Below are 27,857 nucleotides of genomic sequence, written 5' to 3'. Positions count from 1 at the left end.
ATTCTTCTTTGGATACTTTTTCCAGGTCTACTTCTAACTCCCTAGTTATTTCCACGCCGTTATTCATGGAATCTTCTTAGTCCACACAAAGTATCCAGAAGAGTGTCACAACTTTTCTTGACCAATAGCCACAGGTTTTTGTATTTGAGAGGTTACTTTCATTTATAGTCTTTCAGTATTAATCTGGAATAATGACATGATATTTGAAACCATGTGTTTGTCTAAAATATCCTCTATGTTAACACACACGGCTGTCAGACGCAGCCACCCAGCCTGAGCCGCGCATACTGTGAGACATTGCCATAGACTGTGATTAACGGCAAGCTCGCTCGCCCCCAAGTTGTGCAGTGTCCAGCCTGCAGAATAGAATGTGCTATTTTCCATTAAGTCATACCAGAGTCTTCTGGTTGATAAAACATTGTCTCAGTTAAAATGTTGAGGAATTTGTGGGGAAATGTCCATACTGAGTAAATGTTTCTTGGAAACTTTTTAAATACATAAATCTTGACTTTTCTAAGAAGGACCTAAAAGAAAAGCATCCTTCCTGTTTCGCCTGTTCAGTCTCATTCTAACTATATTTACTTTTGTCTTGAAGTTATTCATTTTGATGATGAAAAAAAAAACACCCGACATCAGGAAAAGATTAAGAAAAAAGGATTGTTAATTCTTGTCTTCTTTTATACAGGGTAGGACAAAAGTGAGTTTACAGATGTGAGTACATGAAACACAAAGTTTATTATTGTATTATTATTATTTAATTATTGTATTATTTTCCATATGAACAACTGTAGAACTACTTTTGCCCTGTCCTGTATGTTGTTACTTCTCCTTTCCACCCCCCACATATAATCAACTAATGTCAATGAACCATTTTTATCCATAAAAATATTAAGAAAATATTCTGGTCAGTTCCTATCAACATAGGTAAAAAAATTCACCTTTTAATTGTGACAATGAAATTAATGTTTTTAATAATTTTTTATTATCAGTAATATAGCTTTAATCTCATGAGTTACTAAGGCAAAGTCATGGTGAATAATACGGAGTGTAAATTAATTTGAATCATCATAAAATCTTGACACTTCAATTTTTTAAATTGTCTAGATGAATATCTAATTAATTCCAAGTTAAGGCATAGATCAGTTTAGCCTAAAACAAGTTTTAAAACTAATTTTTAAGTTATTGAAAGTAGGTAAAAGAATTTGTCTTTTTTGTTTTCACTATGAAAAGACTGAGAGGATATAGACTTTTAAAATGTAGCAGCTTGCATGCTGACTGGCTATACATTAATATGCAGTGGAAGGGAATACCTTTAATTCCAAATGTTAGGAAAGAGAAGATTCAAAATAAAAGAAAAATTAATGCTGAAAATTAGAAGTAAACATTAAAAAAATAGCATGATGCTGTAGTTCTTTCCTTAGGCTTTGGTTCATATGACACTCATAAGCCTTTAAAGTGAAGATTATTTTTATGCCCATTTTACAAATTATGAAATACTTGAGAAATAACTTGCAGAAAGTGTGTTAGGAGCTTGGTTTTCTTTTCTAAATTTATTCTCTTTACTACACACACACACACACACACACACACACACACTGAGAGAGAGAGAGAGATTTTCATGCTTTAGTAGCTTGCTTTGCAGGTCTGTCAGTTAATCAGCACGTAGCTGTTGGTACAGGCACTTGGCTCTTTATTGGGTCTACAGAGCATTATCTAATTTGAATCTCCTAAGATTCCAGTAGCAAGCCCATATGTGTTTTTATACTGAGTTTGTTGCACATAGTTATCCTTGTTACCCTCGCTGACTTTTTGTTTGTTTTAAATTCTGATTGATCTGCAACCAGACAATGTTAAGTAGGAAGGCCTAATCTCCTTTCTCTTGTTCTTCTAAAAGAGAGTATAAAATGCAGAATCCTGAAATATAACTTTCTAACTACTCTGTGCTTAGTCTAAGTCTTATGCCATTTTGGATACATTCTAAATACCATGTTTAGTTGTTATTACTAACACTTGAAATATGACTTCCATATTTTTTATTGTAGTATGCATCACACAATGTACCTCATTAGGCCACTGGAATAGATCTCTTTAAAATTTATTGATTTCTATTAGTTAATTTGAAGAATATTTTAGATATATAATTAACTAGAATTAAAAAAGATATTTAAAAATTTATTACAAAATCTTTTAGGAAATCATTTTTCCAGAGATTTTATTTGGAAAATAAGGCATTCATAAAAATATTCATGAACCATAATAACCTTCAGGTTTCAATATCAACAATATCATACTCAATATTTCTATCTTAATTTTCTTCAGTGAATTCAGACATAATTAATTAAAATCTGTCTTTATGAGATTAGTTTTTAAAAATGCCATATTTTTGTTAATTATTTTTTATTTTTATAATAAAACAAATTGTAAAAATAATTACACCCATTTTACACCCATTTTACAGACCTTCTAAAGCTTCACAAAAATTGTGTGGGTAAACACTTTTCTTAAAAAAGAAATATGCATAGTATCAGAAACTTGGGAAGTTAGTAATATTTTAGAGCAATAGCTGATAGATTTATTTTCCTGAGTACCGTGGATTAAACTTGGTAAAATCTCAAACTAAGAAAAATAGCCCCTTCTTCTAATCAGAGAATTGGAAGGGACCTTAAATGCTATCATTTGGCCCTTAGGTTATAGGTAAAGAAATTGTGAGCCAAAGAGAATCAATGGCTGAAGTTCAGACATCTATATATAGGAACACTGGAATTAGACTTCAACTTTTCTATTCCTGTTCTAATTCTTATTTTCAGTGCTATTTCTCCCCTTTTGAATCAGTACAAAAATGTGAAAAATGTATATCATATTACAGCAAAAATGTTATATCATCTTGTATCAATAGAATATAATGAAGTGAAAAGGTCATCGAAGTCAAGAGACCTGAGATGGACCATTTCCAGTTTTCTTGGATAACTCAATTAACCTGTCTGAGCCTCATTTCTTTATCTGTTCCAACAGATACTATTTATAAAGATGGCAAGACACTGAAGTGCTATTTGAAGCATTAAAGACTAGATTTTTATGTTCAGTATACATTTCTGTTTAAGAAGTATTTTGTTTTATTGTACAATTTTGAAAATTGGTAATGTGTAACTTGCATTGGATTAATTAGCCCATCCCATTCCAGACCTAAGCAATTAATGGTCATTGATGTTCTTCCAATATTTTTCATGGCATAACCTCTTCTTTTGTAGGGTTCTACTTGAGAGAGAATACTCTGTAAATTCAGTGTTTAAAAATAAATAAATAAAACCTGTCTTGTAGTCAGATGTGTAAAAACCTTGATAATAGAGTGAGAATGGGAGGTTGTGCTTCTCACTTTGACTGGACACAAATAGTTTCTATGATGCATTTTCTGGTTTTGATAGTTGTGAAATTTAGACCAGTAAAGTGTGTGTGTGTGTGTGTGTGTGTGTGTGCGCATGTGTGCACATGTGTATAAAATATACATTTTAAGTCAACTTTGTACATTATATAACTTGTATGGAGCATGAGTCCTGAGGACATCAACATCAAAATGATTAGAATTGTGACCTAAAGTTCAGTGAAGTCAGTACAGGCTGACATTAAATATGAATGAAGTTCTCGCTCTGTATTTGATGGAGTTAAATATGTAAGTTATAAGATTGCTTTTACTGGTTTGCTTTAAATGAATTACCGGAGAACATAATCAAGTTATCTATTATTTTCCAAAATGATTTCAATAAACAGAATTTACTAACTTTGTTCTAATTATATGTAGCAGTATTAGAGACTTAAACAAATGAGGTTTCTTTTTCCAACATTATTGATGGTGCTGGAACGTCTGTTATTTATTAGTACTTTCAAGAAAGCACAGGAAAAATGACAGGAAACAACAGTGACTTTCAAACAAATGAGCTCCATTGGTAACCAGTTTCTCACTGAATGAAATAAGTAGGATATGCCCCTACAACCTCTTATTTTATTTTAGCCACACATCCATATACAAACTAGAAGTCACACAAATACTGTAGTATATTTCTTGGTTACATTTCTTTTTTGGTAGGGGTTAAATTTCTTTTGACAAAAAAATTACCTATAGGTAATGGGATTTTATCAAGAACAAAAATGTTAATTATAAGAAAAAATTAACTGAGGTAATGAGTAAACAACTAAAGGCTTTCTAGCAAATTCTAGATATAGCCATTAATTGAGTAAAGTAGATTTTAATTAGGTGTTCAGGATGGTGTCCTTTTTTAATTATTTATACTGTGCACACTTCATACCATTTTAACCCTTAAAATTTAAAATCTATTCTACTTCCCAAAATGCTGTTTTCAGAGCACCACAGAATAACTTATTTTGACAAAGGAAGCTGGTTGCTTGGGAACATCAATCAAACTGGCTATTTTCGAGTCAACTATGATTTAAGGAATTGGAGATTATTAATTGATCAATTAATCAGGAACCATGAGGTAAACTGGATTTTCTCATCAAAGATCTGTTTTGATATGTGAACCTGCCATTTTGATCCTAAGTGATTCCACCTTTTTCTGGTTGACCTCACAGGTTCTCTCTGTCAGTAATCGAGCCGGTTTGATCGACGATGCCTTCAGCCTGGCCAGGTATGTGTTCCTGTGGATCCCCACAATAATATTCATGCCCTTGAGACTTCCTTTAGTAGCTAAATAGTATGCACGTTTTGAATAATAAATATTTTAAAAACAATTTCTTACATTCTTGGTGTTTGGAGATGAATTATAATATTGTCCTAAACTCTTGATCAATAGCAGCCATAGGGTATTTCTGAGTCAGGAGGAGCTTGATCAATTTTCTCTGCAAGTTCAATTTAACATTCTGGAGATTAATAATCTTTTCCCAATTTTATTAATGAGCTCTACAAAATAACCATGGGGCCATATTTGATTTTTGATGGAAAATACCTTCAAGCTTCAGCATTTTTTTTTTTTGAAATATACTGGTCTATCTTTTTATAAGGTTTTTTTAAAACTTAATTCATTATGAAAAACTTCTGCTGCAAGATAGAAATAAATATTCCACAGAATAAAGCTGTTCTGCACAAAATATACATCAATCTTGTAGCAGAAGTAATTGTACTAGTTGTAGTAATATTTGTGTTATTTTCATAATTAGATTTATAGTGTTAAAATCAATTATTCCTTTAAATCGTCATTAACTGCCGTATCTTTCATTGAGTTTTAATTTTTAAATCAGTAAAATTTCTTGGAAATAATGTTGATCGTAAACCTGAGCTATTTACTCAATTTTAAGACTACTAAAATAAACTCATACATAAAATCTAAGGGCATTTTACCAGCAAAGGGATTTCTAATGAAATCGAACCAGGTGAATGTAGTTGTTTAATGAGAACTGGGGTAAATGAGGGCTGTTCCATGCCACAGCACCATTTGTTTGGGCAAAAATTTAGACGTTAATAGAGGTGAAGGAAGGTCTGCTGAGATAGTGATATTGGAGATCATGATTAAGATATAGCCTTTGCTCTATAGTAAGATATGAAGACTTTGAAGAAAGTATAAGTTATGGTGTGAGGATTATTTTGATGTAGAAGTTTAGCTCTTTCATTAAGCTGGAAAGAGAATGTATTTAATGTAACATTGCATGAGACAGAAGCAGGAAAAAGATAGAGTGAGAAAGAGAGAGGGTTTGGGATTTAAAAGAGAACCATTATCACCAGCTAATAATTGTTAAGCATTCATAAGGTTCCAGACAGTGTACTGTTTCCATATAGTCCTTGTTTCGTTCTCACAACAACTTGATAAGTACATATGTATTATTTTTATTCTCATTTTATGAGTAAGAAAACTGAGCTTCAGAGAGGTCAAGTAATTGCCTAAAGAGTCATGCTAGTAACTGATGGGGCTAGGGCTTCCTCCATGTGGTCTGGCTGCAGAGCCCATATGCATATGATCCATATCCAAATCCATATTATATCATCTATATCTATCTATATCATCTCTATATCTATATCAACAATATATATCTATAATCTATATTTATATTTATCTATATTATCATCTATATCTATCTATATCTATCTATGTATCTATCTATCTCTATATGAGCAGTAATATTATTTATTTTAATAAAAGAGCCTGGCAGTATAGAAAGAATGAGAGGATTTGAAATAGTAGTTCATTCGAATCCTTATGGGTTTGAAATGAGGGTAAGAAAGCAAATAAGTGGCAATATCCTAAAGACAGAGGACAGATGGAGATAGAAAAGAAGGCATCTTTTGACTCATCTGCACTAAATGATAGAAGTTATTTTTAAGTGGAATATTTTATTTTATTTATGTGGATGAATTATTTTTTCAAAAATTAAATTCCTGTGGAGTAAGACAGATCATTGCTTCAATGTTAACTGTTGAAGCCTTAAATGTTTGAAGTAAACAATTTCATTATCTTTTATACAAATGAACCAAGAAAATAGCAAATCTCATTGAATATATATTAAAGTCTCTTTTACTGATCCTAAGATAATTTTCCTATTAGGATGCAAGTAAAGAAATACAAAATTAGATATATTCAGGGAAGTGCCATTATTACTTGGTTTACAGTTATTCATATTTCACTGTATCCTAGTACATGTTTCATAGTTTTGTTACTAATCTGCATCAGCCTTTTTTCAGTTTCTAGAACACATCATGCTCTATTTGGCTTCTTAGATAAGTAGAAAATAGCAAATAGTTATTAAAACATATATTCCAGGTATTGTACTAAGGCTTTTATAAATGGCCTTGTTCAATTTTTTTCGCAAGCCCATGGAGTGGGTGTGATTACTACGGCCATTGTACAGCTGATACATGGAGGTTAAGAGGGGTTGTCACTTAACTCAGGTTGGACAGCTTTTGAATGAGGGGTGGAGGTTGGGCTTGAACTCCAGTGGCACAACCTATGACCTCAAGTCAGAGTGATTTTGCCCATTATATAAAATGCCTTCCCACCCTCATCTCACTTGTCTGTCAGGAATATTACTAGTCACTTTAAATTTTTTTTATTTCACTTGTATTCCCTTAACTGAAGCCTTTACCTGCCTCCCCAGTAAAAGGGGACATCCTCAAGACCTCGGTTATAGCAGTTGTCACCTTTTAGCTCAACCACTTACCTTTCTGTGTCCCTGATGATTCTTGGATGATCTTAAAGATAGGGCTTTGTCTCACTCTTGTATTACTACTGCCTAACTTAATATTTGGTACAGGATTTGGCCAATATATATTTGTTGCATGAATTGATGATTAATTATCAGTTATCCAAACTGTAAATGTTTATGCCACTATTTTTGTGCAATTAAGTAAACATATCCTAATAGATATTCTTTTAATGGTTGTTTTAAAAATGCAAATACCACATGAATGCATTCTAATTTTACAGCATTAAAACAAAAGAGAAATGCAATGTGAACTTTTTCTTTCCCTTCCCTACCCTGTCAATACTTTACCTTCCTCATAGGAAAAATAATTGTTTCATCTGTATTAATCCAGCAATTTTTTCTTTACATTTTCATAGTTTATTATTATTTTTTACATGAACAGAAGTGCATTCTGTTCTCTGACTCATTTATAAAAGTAAGTCTGGGGAGGTTTATTCCATTGTTTCTGATTTTTCATTATAATAACCAAGACTGCAGTGAGTATCCTTGAAGTCTTTTGTTGTGCATATATGTATTTTTATAGGATTGATTCCTGCAAGTAGAATATTTGGTTCAAAGAGTATAAAACTTTTAATAAATATTACAAATTGTATTCCAAAGACTTTCCCAATTTAACCCTCTATCAACTATGTCTGAGAGGGCTCAATTCCCTCAAACCCCCCATGATCATGAAGAGTATATCTTTTACATTTTTGACAGTCTGGCAGCAAAAATAAATTTTTTGAAGTTGTTACAGTACTAATTAAATGAGCTTGTGCAACTTTTCTATATATACATTTTGTATATATACACTTTTTAAAAAATGTATCTTTATTGTTGAAAGTATTACAGATGTCCTCCTCCATTAACCCCTTCTACCCCACTCCAGGCCATCACCACACTATTGTCTCCGTCCATGGGTTGTACATATATGCATATATGTTCTTTGGTTATATACATTTACAATTTGAATTTTTTTCTTTTGTGGATTACCTGGTTAAAAATAAATAAATATAAAAACCTAATAGAAGATGGGTGAGGTATTTTTCCTGCTCTATTTTCCTGTATATTTTGGATTCTTTTGGATAGTAACCCTTTTTGTAGCATGCATTTTTTTACAGTATTTTCTCTAGATACTCTGTCCTTTTTTTTTTTTTTTTTTTTTTTTTTTTACTTTGTGGTGTATTTCATCATTCAAAAATTTTAATTTATATGTCGAGTCATGTATAACTTTCTGGTTCGCTATTCTATCTCACATAGAAGACCTTTTCTACCTGAAGATTTTGGAAATATTCTTCTTATTTCTCACTACTTTGTTTTTATGTCTATTGCTTCAACCCTTCTCTAATTCATTTTTATATATAGAATGGAATTGGGCTGTAATTTTCTATAACATTAATACATTTATAGCCAATCATGTCAATCCTACATATTTAAAAGGCCTTCCTTATTTACAGATTTGAAATAATAGCTTTATCTTAATGCACACGCTCGTAATTTAGGGAACTTTGATTTTGTTTGTCTCTTTGTTCTTTTTGACACTAGTGCCATATTCTAATTAATTTAGCATTATATTATGTTGTGGTTGACAAAATGTTCTCTTGTCCCTGTTCAAAACATTACATATCTTTTCTTAGATATAATTTTTAGACTCAGTTTGACAAAGCCCATTAAAAATCCTTCTGTAGTTATGACTGAATATGCATTGAATTTATAAACTAATTTTTGAAGAATTAATGACTTTTAAAATGTTAGCGCTTTAGTACCAAAACATGTTATTTCTCCCTATTTATCCAGGTCCATCGATCAGATCTTTGATTTTATGTATATAGGTTGTGGTAATGCCATATTGTTTCTTGATTTTAAAAATGATATGTTTCTGTAGGAAATGGCACTGCTTCTGCACTTACATATTCTAATTTTTATTCCTGATATATATGGAATCAATTAATTGATTGCCTTGCAAATGTCATTGTGTTTTGACTTGAACTTTGAAATTAGTGACTAAAATGCCTAGATTTTGTTGTTGTTATTGGTTGGTGTTCACGTTTGTTGTCTTTTAGTTTGTTTGTTTCAATAAAGCATTGTTAGATTGGGAGATATAAAAATGAACAAGATGCATTCCTTGTTTTCAATGAATTCACACTCTAGCAAGGAAAATACACTATAGACAATGAACTATATTCAGTATATTAGTGCTATGAATAAAGTATTATGAAAGCATTGGGAAGTAAAGAATTAATGTGGCTTATGAAGATTACAGAGCACATAACATAGGGAATAACATTAGAAAAATGAAAAGTGACTATGGAAACCCATTAAAGGCTTAAAGGTAGGAGAATGAGAGCAGGAAAAAGTGTAAACTAGAAGATGGCCTTACAGCAGAACTATTACAATAGTAATGCTCATGCTACAGCTCGGGTACAGCAGAGATTTGAGTAGGAGTGGAATCAGCAGCTAGATAAGGTGAGAGCTCTCATTGAAATCAGTAGCCTAATATGTGATGGAAACTGGAAATTTGGAAGATTTGCAAGAGGAAGTGCAGTAACCACTGGATTTGGATATTTAACACTATTAACATCTTCGGAGTACAATTTTAAAAAGCTATAAAAGTGTGCATCACTGGATTGTGGACCTCTGTTGCTTTAAAATATTCAAAATACATGAAAATTATTTGGGAAGTTTGTTCGTATCCCCAAAAGTTCCAGAGATAAATCATCATCATCACCATCATCATCTTCATCCTGGCCCTGGGTAGTTCCTGCACGGACTTATTTATTTAGTCATCATTTTCCTGGAAAATTCAGTTATGCAGAACACATGCCAATTTACTGCATTATTAATACCGTGACATATTTGTTTAGCCTGTGGAGCATATTTTAAAAATTTCTGTCATAGGCTATTCCGTTAAGAGTCCAATCACTTACAAAGCCTTAACAAGAGCACCCAACTTAGTTTGCAAACTTTGTTAAGGAATAAGAAGCCATTTCTTTTAAAATATTAATATCGTCTTAACAAAAAGCATAAGGCCCTATATCTGGAGCCTATGAATGTCACACTTAGAAGTGCTTTGTTGGTGGTGAGACATCATCATTAGTGCATACTACATGTTGGATGAATATATGTTAAAAAATTAATAAATGCATTTTTATTGACTTGTTTCAGAGCTTGTAAATCTGAGTTACGTTAGGGAAACTGGAAATCCAGTACATGAGCCAGTGAAAAGACAACGGCTCTAGAGGAAGCAAATTATGAGACCATCCCAAACCTATGCTTACACATTGTTTTTGTTTCTGAGCCCTGGTCTCAGGACTGTTAGCCTTGTGAAAACCACCTTAACAGTGTTTGCAAACTGAGTCATAGTCATCTGCTTTTTCTGGGACTTCTTCCATCATGGCTTTCACTAGAAGTTCTTCTGTTTCTTCTACATGGCTCCCCTGTATCTTGCTTAAAATTTCTCTTGCAAACGATGTGTTGACTATTTTCTTCAATCATTGTAGAGAATAGTAGTTTGATGGGCCTGAAAAGCAACTGCCCCCATTCAGCTGGGCTAGATGAGGAGCTGGTTTTCCTACTTTGATAGCTGGTTGTTTAAATGTGTAATGCGCAGACCTTTTAGACATGAAATGGAGAAGGAATGACTTAGAAATCCCTTGGCAGACTGGATGTTTTGTCCTGATTCCCCCACTCTGTTATGGGGGTAACAAGACCACCTCACTTCAGCTGAGCATTACAGTGCAAAACCTGGTTAAGGACCCTGGGTGCCTCTGACACTGTCTCCTGCTTTATAAATTCCAATTTTATGAAGAATGTTTAGTCGATTCTTTCTTTACTCTCCACCTTTTTAAAAAAGTACTGTATAAGCTCAGCATAAACATTTTTCTTTCTCAGTTGTGCTTTATAATGAAATCATGAAAGTTGTTAATAATAATAGATTACTGAGAACACTGATTAAAATGTATTTTATATTGTACTCACTGGCATGGGGAAAAGAATGATTCTTTAGTTTGTATTAGACTCACTTGAGAGAAGTATCCCCTTATAATTATGCTCTTATTTATCTTTTGTTAAGCCACCCTAATGTAAATGTGAAAGGATTACAATTGAATACAAAATCCTGAAAGAGATAAAATTGTTTATTGCAAATAAGATTTATTGTTGGTTGTACGCTTCCAATCTTCTGCCACTGACCGGGAAGTATTAAAATGAGCTCATAGTTACCCTCTCAGCCTGTCTAACCAGTGCACATCTTTTCGTGCTATGAACAGTAACTCCCAGGGAGTTCATTCAGGAGCTTTGTGGCCATCCCCCAAAGATCACGATGTTTCTCACATCTCTGGGGCTGGGGTTCTAATGATCTATTTGTCACCATCTGCTAATGTTCCTCCTGAGATATACAAAACGTCACCTTGAAGTCCTCTCTTTTTATACCTTTTTGCTTGCAATTACTTAACAATTCATACCCAAAAGGCCTCTAAATTAGTCTCAGTTTATGCAACACTTTGCCAAAGGTAAATGTTCAAAATAGTCTGAAAGCATTTTCAGGACATTTCACTATAATGAGCTGGGAGTCATAAGCTTATTTTCTATGATAACCCAGTAAAAGCCCAGAGTAGATGTCTGAATTTTCACGCTATACTGTTCCCGCAGGCATACGCTGGTTTGTGCGGTTAGAGAGTGGGGGAGCATGTTCCTTTGAGCTATATTTAGAATCTTTTGCGATTGGGGTCGCAGGTGTTCCCTGGGGAAAGAAGTTAGGGGAAGGTACCATACCAGGTACTTCTGGGAAGTACAAATGTCCTGAGGCACTAAGGGCAGGCCTGTGGCTCTTGAGGCAAACTTTCTCAGAGACTTTTAAAGTGCGCTGCATGAAATCAAAAGCAAATTTGTAACCTTCTGGTGCCAACTTTGTGTTTCAGCTCTGTAGGTGAAAATGCTTTAATATCAATGTCTAATGTCTGGGAGTGCTAAGTAAAAAGTATATTTCGACATCGTTCTGTAGGTTTGATCCATTTTCATAGCAAACAACCTTCACTCCTGTTACCAAAATGTGGGTGAATTTGTAGGTTACATGGATTTGGATGGGGCATTCCTTTTAAAGAGTAAATAGTCTAAATTTCCAAATGTAAATACAAATTTGTTTGAATAAGTATATATATATATATATATATATATATATACACACACACACACACACACACACACACATATATATATATGTACTCTTTAGCATCTCACAGTTTAAAAACAATTTTATAATTCAGGTCATAGTTAGTAATGTCTTGTCATATTTGACACAAAACTGTGGGTTTTTTTGATTCTCTAATTGTTTTGAAACCTAAGCCTGTGATTTCATGAAAATTTGCTCTAGGATCTCTGAGCTCCCTGAGAATTTGAAATACGTGCCTGTTCACCAATAATTTAAATTATTTAGGCAGAGCTCCCTCCAAAAGGGTCATTTATACCATCAGCTTTACTTGAACAGATATTTGCAATAGGTTCTTTTAACATAAAGCCCTGAATTACCTTAGTGTTTCTCCTTTCATGAGTTTGAGTCATCCCTGCTGCTGCTTGCTGGAAATCTTTGCATATTCAGGCACAGTGGCCCTTTAAACCTGGTCTGAGAGACCATGTGCCTCAGAATCACCTGAGATGTTTGTTGTGTTAGCAATTGCATATTCCCAGGACTACCTGGGAGTCCGCATTCTGTGCAGCACTTCATGAGATTCTGACAAACACAATAATGTGAAACCACTGCTTTTGAGGCTAAGAAGGTATTTATGGCATCAGTTTACACAGACAGGTGCTTCTTTGACACTGAAAGGCCTGAGAGGAGGCATCCTTAACAATAGTAAGTGTGGCTTTCTTTGGATCCTAGAGCTGTGAGCTGATCATTCAATAAGCAGGATATCAGGGAATCAAAATACTTTTTTATTTTTATTCTTAAATATGTTACCATTTAAGATATTTCGTGTGATACCTGTCAACATAACTCATAATATGGATGTCTTAGAAATTTTCCCAAGCATGCAAAGGTACTAGAGGGTTCTGATATCGTTAGGAGACATCTTTACTTTCAGATGAGCACACTGGCACACATCAGTCACGCATGTGCATATTGAACACTAAGGTGTTCAGTGGTTTTCCCTGGTGAAAGGCATGGCAGAATTTTCTTGCAAGTTCATCTGGCATCTAATCCTGGAATATTCTGCAGATTTATTGACAGTGCGAATGGGGAGGAATAGTGGAGCTACCTACAACAAGTGTTAACTGAGAGAAGATTATTTAGGTTTTGTGATTATTAAGTAATGTTCTTTGAGGGAATTGGCAACTTAGAAAGATAAAAGAAAAAAGAAAAGTAAATAGGTTCTTTCACCAAGGAATAATTGATAAAAAAGAAAACGAGATTTGTGGTAGACTTAGTCTGTGGAAAAATTAAATGAATCCTTCTGCCATTTGGCTTAAAAAAAAAGTCTAATTTTCACACACACACAAACACAGCCTTCTTCATTTTTATTATTACAAACTAAATTATAAAGAAATAGTTAAAAAGAGGAATATATAAATATATGTATTAATGTAGGTTTTAGGTAGAGTAATTACAGGTAGAGTAATTAAGTTGTTTTATAATGATATTTTCCTACCTTAGGAGTGAGACTCATGGGGGCCTCTGATTGTCCTCTTTCCTAACAAGCATGCTAACCAGCCAGTGACAAAGACCTGCTCGTGTCTTTCTCCCAGAACTCATAAGATCTATTTTGGGCTTCAAAAGTTATTTACCAAAGGTAGTAGTGTTACCTCAATAAGGAAACTAGAATAAAGATTAGGAAAAACAGGTATTTTATATTAGTTTATACTTACCATGAAAAATTGAAGGTTCTATTTTTATATTTGAAGAGGCAATAATTTTGGGAAGAAGGGAAAGGAAATTTAGGTCCCACATTTTGTGCCATGAAGGTGAGTGGTTAGTTCAAATTAACACACATTTTTGCTTATGCGGCAAATCTTAAAGCCTTGGAGAGGAATGAAATACATAATGTTCTCTGTTGATTCTATGCGATTTGAACTATTATGTGTGGAGTGCTGCAAATGTCCTTACGTGGAATGGAGTACTGTGAAGAGGCCTTCACTATTTTGGATGTAAGAAAACATCAGATTAGGAAAACTTGACTCACTGCAGCTGTGCCAAAGCCTATTTAATGTGATTTAAAGATACGAGTACAGGCCCACTCAGAAGCTAAGAAGCAGTGCTGGGCCCTGCAGAATCAGACTGCATTTGAATCGCAGATTGGATTCTTCCTAAACGGGGAATGGCCTGGAGCACAGTTGCTGCTGCCTCTGAAGGAAGGTAGGCAGAGGTTCCCAGTTGCTCAGCTGCTTCACTTAATTAGGATCAGCATTAAACAGAAGTTCAATATCAACTCTTCAGGTCACCAGGTGGTAGAGCTAACCAGAAGTGGAAAAAGAGAGTTTGTAATAGGAAAGAAAATGTTAGTCTGGCAGTCTATATGTGACAAATTCCAGTAAGGCTAATAGGCCCTGAAAAGAATAATGACTGAGCATCAGCGAATTTTATGTGGCTGCGAACTTAAACACACTCTAAATTAGTGGAGGGTTTGGGGAATGCTGTCAGAAATGCCAAAACAGAAAGAATACCACTGAAAAGTAGTTGTTTTTGCATTCCCAGTGTGCAAATGTTTGGGAAATTAATTGCGTAAGCTGAAGAGGGCAAGATCATGAATTTTATCCATGCCATATCGAGGGAAATGTTACTTCTCCTTTTTCAACTGATAGTGAGACTAAAATAACTACAGAATTATACTTACTATGCAAAGCAGTTAGGCCCCTGGCCTCCTACCTTACTATACTTTTTATTATCGATCTTTTTAGAGGTTCTCAGGTTTTCTATTACCATTTTTTAAATGTGACTGCATTCTGTTGAATTTTGACATTGATAGACTATCAGTTATTTTTTAGAGTGTGAGGAGTTGAGAAATACATATGAAAATTTGTGTTTCAATAGATGCAAAGTAATATGTAGGGTATTTCAATAAATTATATACACAGTGTGAATGTTAATGAGTTTGTTGACAAGTAGATGATAGATACATGGATTGAAAGGTAAGTGGATAACAAAGACAGAGTCCTGATACTTATTTTATATTATGATGAAATCACTATATTTGGCCTCAGAAAGATTATTTTTAATTGCATATGAGAAAAATCGTATAGAATTTTAAAATTTGAGAATCATAGCTGAGATTTAGTTAAAATAGATTCAAGTAGTTTTCTTAGTAAAAGGAAAATATTACACATTTAAATATTTTCTGCACATGAATTATATGCTAAATAATGATCACATATTATAATAAAAGCTTACAAGTGTTTGATGAAGACATTGTCCAATATTCACATAGTTCATAATGTGCCAAATTAAAAGTAAGGTAAGAACAGATGTTTTTATTTGTTAGTCTGTATTTCATCATTATAAATGCATAGAAACTAGTCACAAAATCTGTCAATACTAACTTGGTTTATATGTGCTGTCATCATCCAGTATCTATCTTTATCTTCATTTGTCTTCCTCTATAATATGGTCTTTTTTAGCCTTCTCTTGGTAAGAAATATCATTGTAATCTAGAATAATTCTTCCAACATGCAGCATGTAATTTTAAATATCAGGATTGCATTTTAACATTAAATTTAGTAGTTTTGACAATTAAATGGATAAAGGGAGTAACAAATATCTCTAGATAAATACAGCTTTATGATATTGAGAGCAAGGAACCTCTTAAAAACTATATTCTCATACAAAATAAAAATTTTAATCAAATAAAAATTGTTTAGAAATACATGTATTTCATTTTTTAAGTTAATGTTTATAGGAATCTACTGTAATAGTCTATTAACCATATGAACTACAAAATTTAATAGAATATCTTCAAATGCCTTTGAATTTAGAGAGTATAATTTTACAATTATCTAATGTAAGATTTGATCTAATGTAATATATTGGTTTAAAGTATTTAATGTTTATCTAATACAAATGTTAGCAGGCACATATAAATAAATGTTTTAAAGGAGGGAGTGATCACTTCTGAATGGCATTCAATCTCCTAATGTTGCATTGAAGAGGTAGCAATTGAAAATTTAGAGTGATCTAGAAAACCATCTGGAAGAAGGAAACAAGTAACATCACACAAATCATCTAGTGACACCTGCATCCAGAATTACCTGGTAATAGACCACAAGTATTTTAACAGTGGATAGTATTTCAGGATAATCTCCAAAGTTATATAGTGACTGCAATAAATGCACATAAGGGAGGAAGAAAGACATGGAAAAAATCAGAATGATAGCTAAAATGATAGTATCCTTGTGAAATTTAAATTATAAAAAAAAGAATCTTTCGCCATTATGAAAGTTAGCTCTCAGTTTTGGATTAAGAAGCATGCTCAGATTTCAAATCTCTGCATATAAAAAGGATGTCCAAATTTTGTCTTTTCCTGCCAAATTAGAAAGGTCATTTAAAAAATTTCCCCTTGTCAAACAGTTTCATTTTCTGTGTGATGTAGTATTAAACCATATTTATCTGAATTAAGTCACTAATGAGAGAAGTATCTGGTTACACACTACTGTACGGGAACTCAAAGCTATTGCTGTGCTGTTTCTCCTAATCTACATATCATAACTGAGGAGGCAAAAGGGGAGAAAAACTGTGGTCATCTCTTCTCTTTTTGAAATACAGTGTTCCTAAAAATGCCATTTACCTCGGAAAACTATCAAGTAGTACTTATTTAATTTTTGAAACACAAGTATACTTAAGCAACTCTTTCCACAAATGGATTGTGTAACATTCCTAGCAGGTGTCGAAAAAGCAATCTGCTGGCGTATACTTAGTAATTACCAGAGATTAACATCAGTGATCATATAGCTATATTTGGTAGTATCAACATTGCCTTTACTCTCTTTGATTTTCAAATGTTCCGGCTAAATTCCTACACAGCTTTTTTTAAATTTTAGAAAATCTTTCCTGATAAAACACAAGGAGTAAATAGGATTATCATCTATTTTTTTTCTTTTTAATGAATGAAATGCTGATTTATTCATGTTTGTTTCATGTTCTTGATCAGCAAACTGGAAATTGAAATTACACCTCCTGAAATGTTAACTTTGAATACAAACCAAAGTCCCAACTCAAAGCCCAGTATCTCCAAGTGAAGCGTAGGTCTCTACATCAAGGCTGGAAACCTATGAATTAATAAATTGGTTCTCTCTCACGTAACTGATTTTCAATGGTGGAGCAAAGGTACAATAAAACCTGCCATTCAAAACAGGGGAAAATGGAAGGCCTAAAGCCATTGCGAAGGACTCCTGGGAATGAACAAAGTTTCTTGATTAAATTCTAATTTTGCTTTAGGAGCCTAGCTTCCAGGTCACACTTTTTTTGTTGGTGAGTTTTTTGTTTTGCTTTTTAATATTCTGTGGATCTGCCCTTTGAGAGACTCTTCTTTTTCCATCCTCCTCCATGGACATATATGAGATGAGCATTGGTCACTCACCTTCCTTGGGCAACATTCAGTGTTGTCATCCCACTTCCTGCCTGTTGGAGTACAGAAGGATTGTTTCACATCTTAAACAGCTACACATTCTTTAAGTCCAAGATTATAGCATCTTTGGTAGCAGAACTCTCTTAAAAATTAGTAGCCTTCCTATTTTATTCCAGGCAGTTTTATTTGTGGGTATCCACTCCCACAATTATTTTAGAGACTTGGTTCTCAGATCCTCTATATTTCTTTGACATGATGGATTATCTGAGTTCATCAGCCTTCAACAAGAAAGCCAGGCCCTTCAGCTGTTTCCCTGTTATATTTCTATTTGAAAAGATTTACTATCAAGTAGACTTCCTCCAAGACCCACAGTTGTTATCTTTAATAAGTATCCTCTGTGTAAACTTGGGTGGTCTCCATTCTAGCAGAACTGAAGGAGATAGAGCCTGGAGAAACGCACAACAGGCTTTAACATGCAAGTCTGGAAAAGACTCGCATCCCTTCTGTCCACTTTCCTTTGGTAGAAATCAATTACATGGCAATACATAATTCTGAGGAAATCAGGTAAATGAAATCTGGTTGTGTCCTCAGAATGAAAAAAAGAAAGGGGTTTGGTCGAGAGCAAGCTGAGTCTCAACAGATACCAATCGACTGTTCTACCAGAAGTACACGAGAATGCTGGTTTCCACACAATATTCTCAGGCCCTGTGTCAGTGGGACCATTTTCTTTTGTTTATTCTGCTTTGTTATTTAATGATGTCCAGTTGAAGAAAATGAAATATAGTGTCCTCCTTTCCCAGCACCAACTGCCAATAAAAAAAGAGAAAAGAAAAATAAAGAATAAATGCAATGAATCATGGACCCACATACAGAAAGATTCTGAAAACAAATGGAAGTATTTATAGGTCCTCTGTGGAACCCCAAATCTACAGAAATGGAAAGCACATCCATGAAGGGACAGACTTACTTAGAGCAACAGAACCTGGAGGCATGATGGGTTACATTGCTGCCTCTTTCTCCACATGGAAGAGCTGGAAACAAATTCAGGACTGGAAAAGCAGACATGCAAACTCCCAGTTTTTTTCAGAAAGCAGGGGACATAAATGATAGGATGGGGAAGAAATATATATGGCAATTGTCTTGGAAACCATTAATTGAGACAGCTGGAGAGAAACGATTAAATGCTAAATCACCACAATGATAACCTGCAGTATACGAGGTTGAACTGTGGACCACATGGCTCTCCAGCATATTCTGAAATGGGACTGTGGAGCAGAAATATGCCCCTAAACAGATGGAACTACAGATTTGTTTAGAACCAGGTCTGAAATAAAAACCCTAAATGTAAACTGATACTTCTCTGACTTATTCACTGTGATTGCTCTTTAGCCACAGTTTTGAGCAAGTAATTGTTCTGGATACGACTGACTACTCCCTTTAAATATAGTGATATTTAAACATGAAACATCCCCAAAGCTGTAGAACTATGGGAAGAGACCATAAGAAAGATAACCAAGAATCATAATAACAGCAGAAGAACTTACAACATTAAGCAAAAAAAAAAAATTAGATACACTCATCTATGTGATTTCAAAGAATTAAAACAAAGAAATGTGGTTTCTTTTGAGGCAAGAATTTAAAGAAAGTATGTAAGAGAGTAAAAAAGATAAGGCAACAACAACAAAAATAAAGCAAGCCACATTAGAAGCAGTGAAAATGTCATAGACAGGGAGATACAGAGGCAGGGGCCTGGAGAATAAGCTTGAGACAGTTGAGACGAATGAAATGGAAACAGCAATGATAATCATAATGTAAACGAGAGATTCAGCATGTTTTTGTGTCTGTACACTTAATATTTGAAGAAAACAAATGAAAAAAAGAAATTTAAAGACACAGGAGTAAATTTTTTTACAATATTGACAAGAATGTGTAGATTGAAAAAGACCCCTGTGCGTTAGGGGAAAAAAACAAAAAACTTAGAGGGATTAACATTGAGAGATATCTTGGTGAATGCTCTAGGCTTTCAAGACTAAACACAGAAAATTCTCTAAAAAATGGAAAATTCAGGCTGGCTCAGATTTCTATAACCCTGAAAATATTACAGTAGACTACAAAATCTTTATGCAATCGTTAGGCTTTGACTACAAAGGAATAACGGTGAGTCTTGAATGCACTTGCAGGTGACATCAACAAGAAAGAAAAGAGGAAATTAAGGTGATAAAATAGAAGGGAAAGCTTTAAACCAAAAAAAAAAAAAAATTAGAAATAATTCAACAAATGAAAATCCGGAGGGGACAAAAGAATTGTTAGAAATTTTGCTGACTTTCTCATCTTTCTTATCAGGGACTCAATGAATAAAGATTTTTTTTTTACAAACTTTTTTTTTTAAAATATATATATATATCTTTATTGACTTCAGAGAGAGGAAAGGAGAGGGAGAGAGAGATAGAAACATCAATGATGAGAGAGTCATTGATCAGCTGCAGCCCGCAACCTCGGCATGTGCCCAGACTGGGAATCGAACCCCGATCGCCTGGATCCTAGGTCGACGCTCAACCGCTGAGCCACGCCCGGCTGGGCAATGAATAAAGATTTAACTACGGATAAATCCATAGGGAAAAAATTTCAGGTTAATTTAATATAATTGAGATGAAGTCCTTTTGAAAGAGAAGAGTGTCAGTATAAGTTTTTAAAGAGTATTTTAATTACATGGAGTATTCCAATTATCTATCATCTTTCTAAAACTATAAATTTTAAAAATATTTTATTTTGTCCTTTTTTGTATGTTTCTGCTTTTTTTAAAATAAAAACTGTGTGTTTTTTTATTTTTTAGAGCGAGAGGGAGAGAGAGAAACATTGATCAGCTGCCTCCTGCATGCACCCTCCTGGGGATCCAGCAGGAAAGCCAGGCATATGCCCTGACCAGGAATTGAACCCGAGACCTCTTGGTGTGTGGGTCACCACTCAACCACTGAACCACACCAGCTGTGCTCTGCTTTTTACTTTTAAACGTGATTCTTGTGAAAATTAGTGCTATACTAGTATTGTACATTAACTAATAATGATAATGACTTATTAAATTCAGTTTCCAGAAATTTCATCTCATAAAAGTGATTTTCTTACTTGAGAGAAATTTCTAATTTTTACAACTTCATATCACTTTCAGTTTCAATAATATTGTTTATATGTGGCCATTTTAGCAAAAAATAAAACATTTTCAACCAATGTGACTCCTGTAAACAAAGGTATATTTTTATTTTACACTTATAATTTGGAATAATATAAATATATACCTTTGTTCTGAATTAACTGGCACATTTTTTTTATTATTTTGTATTTTCCTTGATGCTTTAACTTTAAAAAATTACTTCCTATAAGTGATAATTGAGGGGTAAATTTTCAGACAATAGAAAATGGCTTAACTGTTATTAAAATTAATGGTGTCATTGTTGGAACACAGTAAATCTATATCATTAATGCCCTCTAATTGTTAATCATCACTAGGTAGTTAGAACATCATTATCATTACTTTTCTAAGTTTTATTTGAACATCAGCATTAAAGAAAATCAAGGAAAGAGTAAGGTCTTATATTTCTGCGCTGGGGATCCAGGATTAATTAAATATTTCTGAACAAATAGTACATCTTCAGAATTTGGGACACTGGAAGTTGAAGCTAAAACTGAGAGAGATGACAGCTAGGTAGCTATTACAGGAAGCTACTTCCCTCCCTAACCTGTCCCTGGAGGGTTTATACATTGTCTACAAGTTAGTGTCCCAAAGGACAGAAATTTATCTGCTATTTTAATACATAATCTTAAACTGGTTTTAAAGGAGTTTCAGTGTATTTTTATGCCAAAACTTTAAAAAATTTTCTAAAATAAACCCCAAACTCCTTGTAGGTACAAACTCTCAAATATGTTGATAGCATCAATTAGATGTCACCATTTATATTCTTTGTGCCTTAGCACGTTTGTTTAGCCTGGTCCTTTATTTCATCATTTAGCTCCCTTAGGAGGAAGAACAAAGTATCAAAAGTCTAACTAATGTGCCCTTTTCCCCAAAGGTGAATCCAAGTGGGCATGGCTACCTTTCTCAAAATACTATTTTCTTCTATACAATGAATTATATAGTCAAAGTCCTTTTTCTATCTCACTGGTAATAAAAAGTATTTTTACCTTCTACATTTTATCTGCAGTGGCGCTGAATGGCTTTTAACTCTAATTTGGAATAGAGTCTAATACTCTGAGAGTCAGGAAAATATCACATTAAATCATAAAGTAGTCAATTAGATATTTCATTTCCCCATAAGTAAAGATGAATCTTTGATTAAGATTAGAGAGGGAGAGAACGCATGACACACACAGGTGTGGCCCTCTGTCCCTTTTCTACCCTTCACTGTGTGCTTGGAATTACTTCCTCGACAGGCTAATAGCCTTTGTGATTGAATTAAAGAGAAATGTGGGTGATTGTTATCATTATTGTAAAAAAAGACTTTTTCCCCCCTCGATGGAATAGAAAGTGTGTCAAGCCAAGGAAACAAAATGCTTGTCACGTGTTGTACCATCTACATGAGACAGATGCCGGGGTGTTCCTCTACCTGCTGGCTGACTGAATCACCTCATTTTCATTGTTTCCGAGTGTTGACCAACACGCTGCCGGCCTGGCTTCTCCCTTCTGATTTAAACACATGACTCAGAACGACTTTGGAGGGTTGTGATGCTCGTGGATTTATGGGGCGTTTGTATGTGGGATTGTCATCGCTGCACAGCAACCCTGTCGTTCTTGTGACAGAATCTGTTTGACTGGCTTTGGATTTATGATGGAAATAATTCAGAACAGAGTAATAATTTTCCCTTGGCAATTACACTACCATTTGGTACTTTGTCCCTAAGGGAAAAATGAATGTGCTGGGATCTCTCCATGAGTTTAGTAGCTCGGTGTAAGGAACAAATCAAGGTCAGAATACAAATGCGGAACACGTGTTGCTGAATTCTAGTTCTGCTTCTTCAGCCTTCAGAAACTCCACGTCCGTGTGGCTCTTTACAGTGCCTCAAGCACTCCTTCCTTTCTTGTCTCTTAACCCTCCAGTGACCCTGGGAGGGAAATACCATTTCTTCCATTTCGTAAATAAAAGAAATGGAGACAGGGAATGTCGTTATTCAGCAAATAAATGTTAAGCACATACAATATGAAGGGTTTAGGATGCACAATGGGAATACATGGATAAATAAGACAGTCCCTGCTTTGGGTTTGAAACTAATTTATTATGGAGAATTTCAAATATATACAAAACCTGGCAGAACTGTGTAATGAAGCCCCTGTACCCATTGCTAGTCATGAACAGCTATTAACTCATGGTCAGGCTTGCTCCATCCGTGTCCCCATCCAACCTTTTGGTACTATTTTGAAGTGAATTCCACACATAACATCATTTCATCAAAATAACTTTCACTGTAGATCTCTAAAATGGATGACCTTATTAAACATGATGACCTAAAATCCACATTTCCTCAATAATATCAAATATCCAGGGAGTGTTCAAATGTCCAGTTGTCTCTTAAATGCCATATGTTTAAAAGTTTTTTGTTTTGGGATCCGAATGATACTATTGCTCTGTGATGGGTTGATACGTCTTCTCGATCTCTTCTAAACTATCGATTTCCCCCTTCACCTTTAAAAAATTTTCTTTCCAAATTATTTGGTGAAGAATGAGGTTGTTTGTCCTACATGATTTTCCACAGTCTGGATTTGGCCGGCCACATCCCTACTCTGCACTTTTATGTTTCTCTGCTCTCTTTATCACGTGTAAATTGGTAATCCTAGCTAGAGGCTTGAGCCATTACATGTTTAAATTTTTAGCAAGTTTACTCTATATGAACACATGAAATCAACCGTTGTCTCTCTTTCTATATTTGCAGCTATTGCTGTTCAGTTCACTAGAGGTTGCAGAATGGTGATTCATTTATTCCTTTGCCGTTTGTAAGAGGATTCACTGTTTAAAGAGAGACTTGTTTTCATTTACTATTTGGTGACCCACTGATACAGTTGTTAAGGAAAGACAGGATAAATACTTGATTGTTTCCCTGTATTTTTCAGTTTCAAAGATAACGAGCCAGTTCTCTAGCATGTTTCATAGCAACCAATTACTTTGTTTTACTCTGCTTTTATTTAAGTATCATTTTGACATATGGATTTAATTATATTTGATAAGTTTAAATTCATTGCAGTTGCTATTCTTATTGATACTCAGAATATTCTAACTGGCCCAGAGCTTCTTCAGGTTGGCTGCAGAGCCCAGAGTAAATGCAATGCTGTCACCCTGCTTTTGTCAGATTCCCTTAATCACTTTTGGCAGCTCTTCTAAAACCGTTCCCGCCAGTCTCCATTCTCTTATGCATGACTAAATTACACTCTCAAGTGTTTTTTGTGTTTTTTTGCAAAAATATATCCACATTTTGAATCTTCCTGTGTTATCACTAACTTTTGTGTTAGTCTAAAATTTAGACCTTAGGTGTAAATGACATAGGGAATGATAATGGCCACATATGGGCTTGATTATGGGATTTCTTGGTGAGCTTTTCAATTGAGGTAGTCTGTCCAGGCCCAGGAGTCTGGCAGGCCCAGTTATGTCCAGGAAGCAATTTCCCCCTGCCCTATATGCAGTTATCTGAGTGCTTCATCTTTTCCTCCTCAGTTTGAGTATAGGCCCCCAAAACAATTTCAATAGCCTTCATTCTTCCCTCTCCTGTAAGACCTTAAGATAGGAAATATCTCCCGTTTGAAACAAGCTCTCTTATTTACATTAAAGGTCATAATTTAATTTGCTTACCTCTCACTTTCTTTTTTAGATCATATTATAGTCCTCTGTCTGTTGTTCTTTCCTGTGTTAATAATATTTCTGAAAGCAAAGTGTTGCCGTAATGCATGTTCTTCGTGGTAGGTAAATAGCTGCTAACTGGAAGCAGTGTCTCCAGGCCAGAGTCCAGGTTGAGGCTGTTCCATGACTCATAGAGATTAGACCAGGTACTGAAGGAAACCAGGGAATGGGGCACAGTGCTGAGAAAGTGATTTGGCATAAGTGGCCCAAAATGACCAAAATCTAAAAGCTATATCTATAATAAATCCACTTACCCCGCTATTTAAAAGTCACAGCCATGAACCCAAACACTCTTTCCTTCTCCATATATTCTATTATATACTGTTTCCCTCATAAAACCTCTATAGATTACTCTTGCTTGATTTCCCCCTTACTCCCTTCCTAATTTTTTTCATTTACTGGAAATATGGGAGAAGGAATACAAAATTACTTGCCAGGCTTCCTTGGAAGTGGTAAGAATATCACAGGCTTGGTGCAGGAAGGCTGGCTTCAGTGATCAACACCACCCTTATTTGCTGTATGACCCTGGAGAGGTCAAGTAAACTTCTTGAGCCTCAGTTTTGATCTGTAAAGTGAGGATAGTAATATTGCTATATTGAGAGGACTGTCGTAAGGATTTAATAACATAATTGCATATATAGAACTTGGGACAGGGACTGGCTCACAGGGAGTACTAAACCAGTGTTGACCACCACAGGGACTTCTTTTTCTTTGTCTGAGGCTAGTTGATTCAACACCTGAAAACATGACCTCAGATTTGCCAAGAACCACCATATGTTATAATCTTTAGTATGATAATTCTAATTTGGTATTCCATCCAAAGAAAATCACTCAGAATATGTAAAGCACTGTGCACAGAGATGTCCATAGCTCTGCTACTTATGATGTGAGAAATGTACATGCCCTAAATCAAAATACTTAGTGATAGCCAACTACATTTCTAGTCCCAAAAGACTGTTGTTAGAACTAATCTAAAGGTAATTATGAGGAATTCATGATAACATGGAAAATTATTATAAGTTACATATACAAACTTGTGTATAGTAAAATAAAATCTATATAACATGCAAAACTTTGGCATAAATATTAGACAAGAGGAGATATACACAGTTATTTTTAAGTGGTTTGTTTTGAGTGATGTTTTTCTCTTTTCTAGTTTCCTATTATTCACACATTTTTCTAAAAAGCAGCCAGATAGGATGTTAGAAGCTTCACTGATTTATGGATCTTTAGATTAATGATTTGATCTCCTGATGTCAGTGAACTCAAACTCTGCAAAATACTGCTGGAATTTCTTATTCCTTTTACTCCCTTGTGGCTCTACAGAGCCCTGGAAAATTTCATGGCCCAGTAATAACTTTAAGCATTGTATTTCCCATGGAAAATCATAAGCTATGAGGATAATTCTCCTGGTGGGCTTTCAGGCTAGTGTCTGTATTTCAATTCTGGGATAATTTTGCTAATTAACCTTAAGTGAAATATACAACTTTCTATATATAAAGCATATAAAAATATGTTCATTGCTTAAATGATTTCTCAGTGACCTTCCTCCTATAATCTGATGCAGTTTATTAGGAATTGAGCAACAATAAATAATGCATGGATAAGCTTTTGGAATATTTTTTGATATTTGCATATGAAACTTTTTAAAAAGCAAATCTATGAGCCTCTTAAAACATCATTATGGTTTTTTTCTTCATGTCATCAGTTTCATTTGCTAGGTATATATTTTTCTCATAAGCCTAGTACGGGGGGGGGGGGAGGAAAGGGTCACTTAGGAAGTCATATTTCAATTTATTCTCATCTTGGAAGACCACGTGGCATATTTGAGTTTGCTCTCTACTGAAACCAGAGTCACCCTTTTAGAGCATAAATCAGATCATATTTCCCAGCTTAAAAACTTGCAGTGGCTTTCCATCACCCATAGAAAAACAATCTGAAGCCCTTATTTAAGGTCTTTCATGATCTAGCACCACCAACCTCTTCTGCCCTGGCTCACTTCACTCCAACCACAAAGGCCTCTTTTATTATTCCTTTAGCATCCCAAGTTTGTTCCTGTCTCAGGACCATTGAACTCCCTGTTTCCTCAGTCAGTCAGATTTCCCCTCCTACCAGATACACTCAACCTGTCATCTCAGTTTATGCACGTGTCTTCACGAAGGCCTTCCCTAATTGCCCTATTTCAATCATTCCCTACAATTCTCCTTTCCTTAATATTGCTTTCTTTTCCTTCATAGCACCTGGGGGTTACATTATGTATTTACTTGTGTATTAGGTTTAAAGTGATGAGTGCTGTGATAGTGACATGGAAACATGTTAAAGGAAGGGGGAAAGAAAGCATTTAGCCCTAGTTCACTATAGTATTTGGGGAGGCAGCCTCATGTGGTGGAACCTGGCTGAGCTTTCTCGTTAGTTCTGGTTTGGGATTTTAGGTCTGTCACTTACTAGCCAAGTGAACTTGACAAAGTGCTCATCTTCTGTAAACTTTAGCTTCTTTATCTAAAAAAAAAGGCAAGGAGCCATAATAATACTGACCTTGAAGCTACTAAATTGAAGCAGACTTGCACCATCTTTCTATAATACTGTGGGTTCTGGTATACAGTAAATCCTCAGTATAAAATAGTTTATAATAATGAAGTTGATAGTTTTCTAAAAAAATAATTAGTTCGCTTTGACCATAAAGCTAACGACATTTCCTTTTTGGGCAAATAGCTAACATCTATTAACTCTTCCAGTTAATGGCCATAGATTGATTCTGCTCCTTAACATTATTGCTTGCTCAGAAGACTCTGTTTAAATGGTGGCTGATTTCCTGAGAAGTTATGCTTGGAAATAAAGAAGCAAATGGAGGGGAAAGGGTGGTGGTGGTGGTGGTAATGGGACTATAAAAGTAGCAAAACTATTTCTGAATGTTTTATTGTTAATTATTAAATGTTTACTGAAAAAGGGACCTTAGAGATCATATAATTCACCCCTGCCGACTTACTGACTAGGAAAAAGAGATTTCCAGGCCCTCCATCAATTTATTGAAATGCATGGTATAAAATAACACTGGTGCTTCTAGGAGAGTAGAAAAATACTTTGTTAATCAGGCAAAAGAAGAGAGATATTTATATAATGCCTCTGTTTTCTCACTTGCCATAAAGCTATTTTATTTTGGCACACATAGACTAACTTATTCAAAACTATTGGCTAGACAGCGTGTATCATTAATAAACAAGATGAGCAAAAATACTATAAATAT

At 34.5% G+C, this 27,857-nt stretch overlaps 1 protein-coding gene across 1 annotated transcript in view; it reads left to right on the top strand.

Annotated features, from left to right (window-relative positions):
* Nucleotides 1-27,857, top strand: part of TRHDE (thyrotropin releasing hormone degrading enzyme) — a gene marked incomplete at its 5' end in the record, with an annotated part of 326,090 nt that overhangs the window by 258,777 nt on the left and 39,456 nt on the right. Inside the window, 2 exons of the mRNA XM_081130892.1 lie at nucleotides 4,357-4,490; nucleotides 4,585-4,640. Of these exons, the coding sequence (XP_080987018.1) occupies nucleotides 4,357-4,490; nucleotides 4,585-4,640 (190 nt within the window). The remainder of the gene's footprint in view (nucleotides 1-4,356; nucleotides 4,491-4,584; nucleotides 4,641-27,857) is intronic.

This window comes from Miniopterus schreibersii, assembly GCF_964146895.1.
Source record: "Miniopterus schreibersii genome assembly, chromosome: 2".
Lineage (NCBI taxonomy): Eukaryota > Metazoa > Chordata > Mammalia > Chiroptera > Miniopteridae > Miniopterus > Miniopterus schreibersii.
This window is presented reverse-complemented; position numbering and strand designations above follow the sequence as displayed.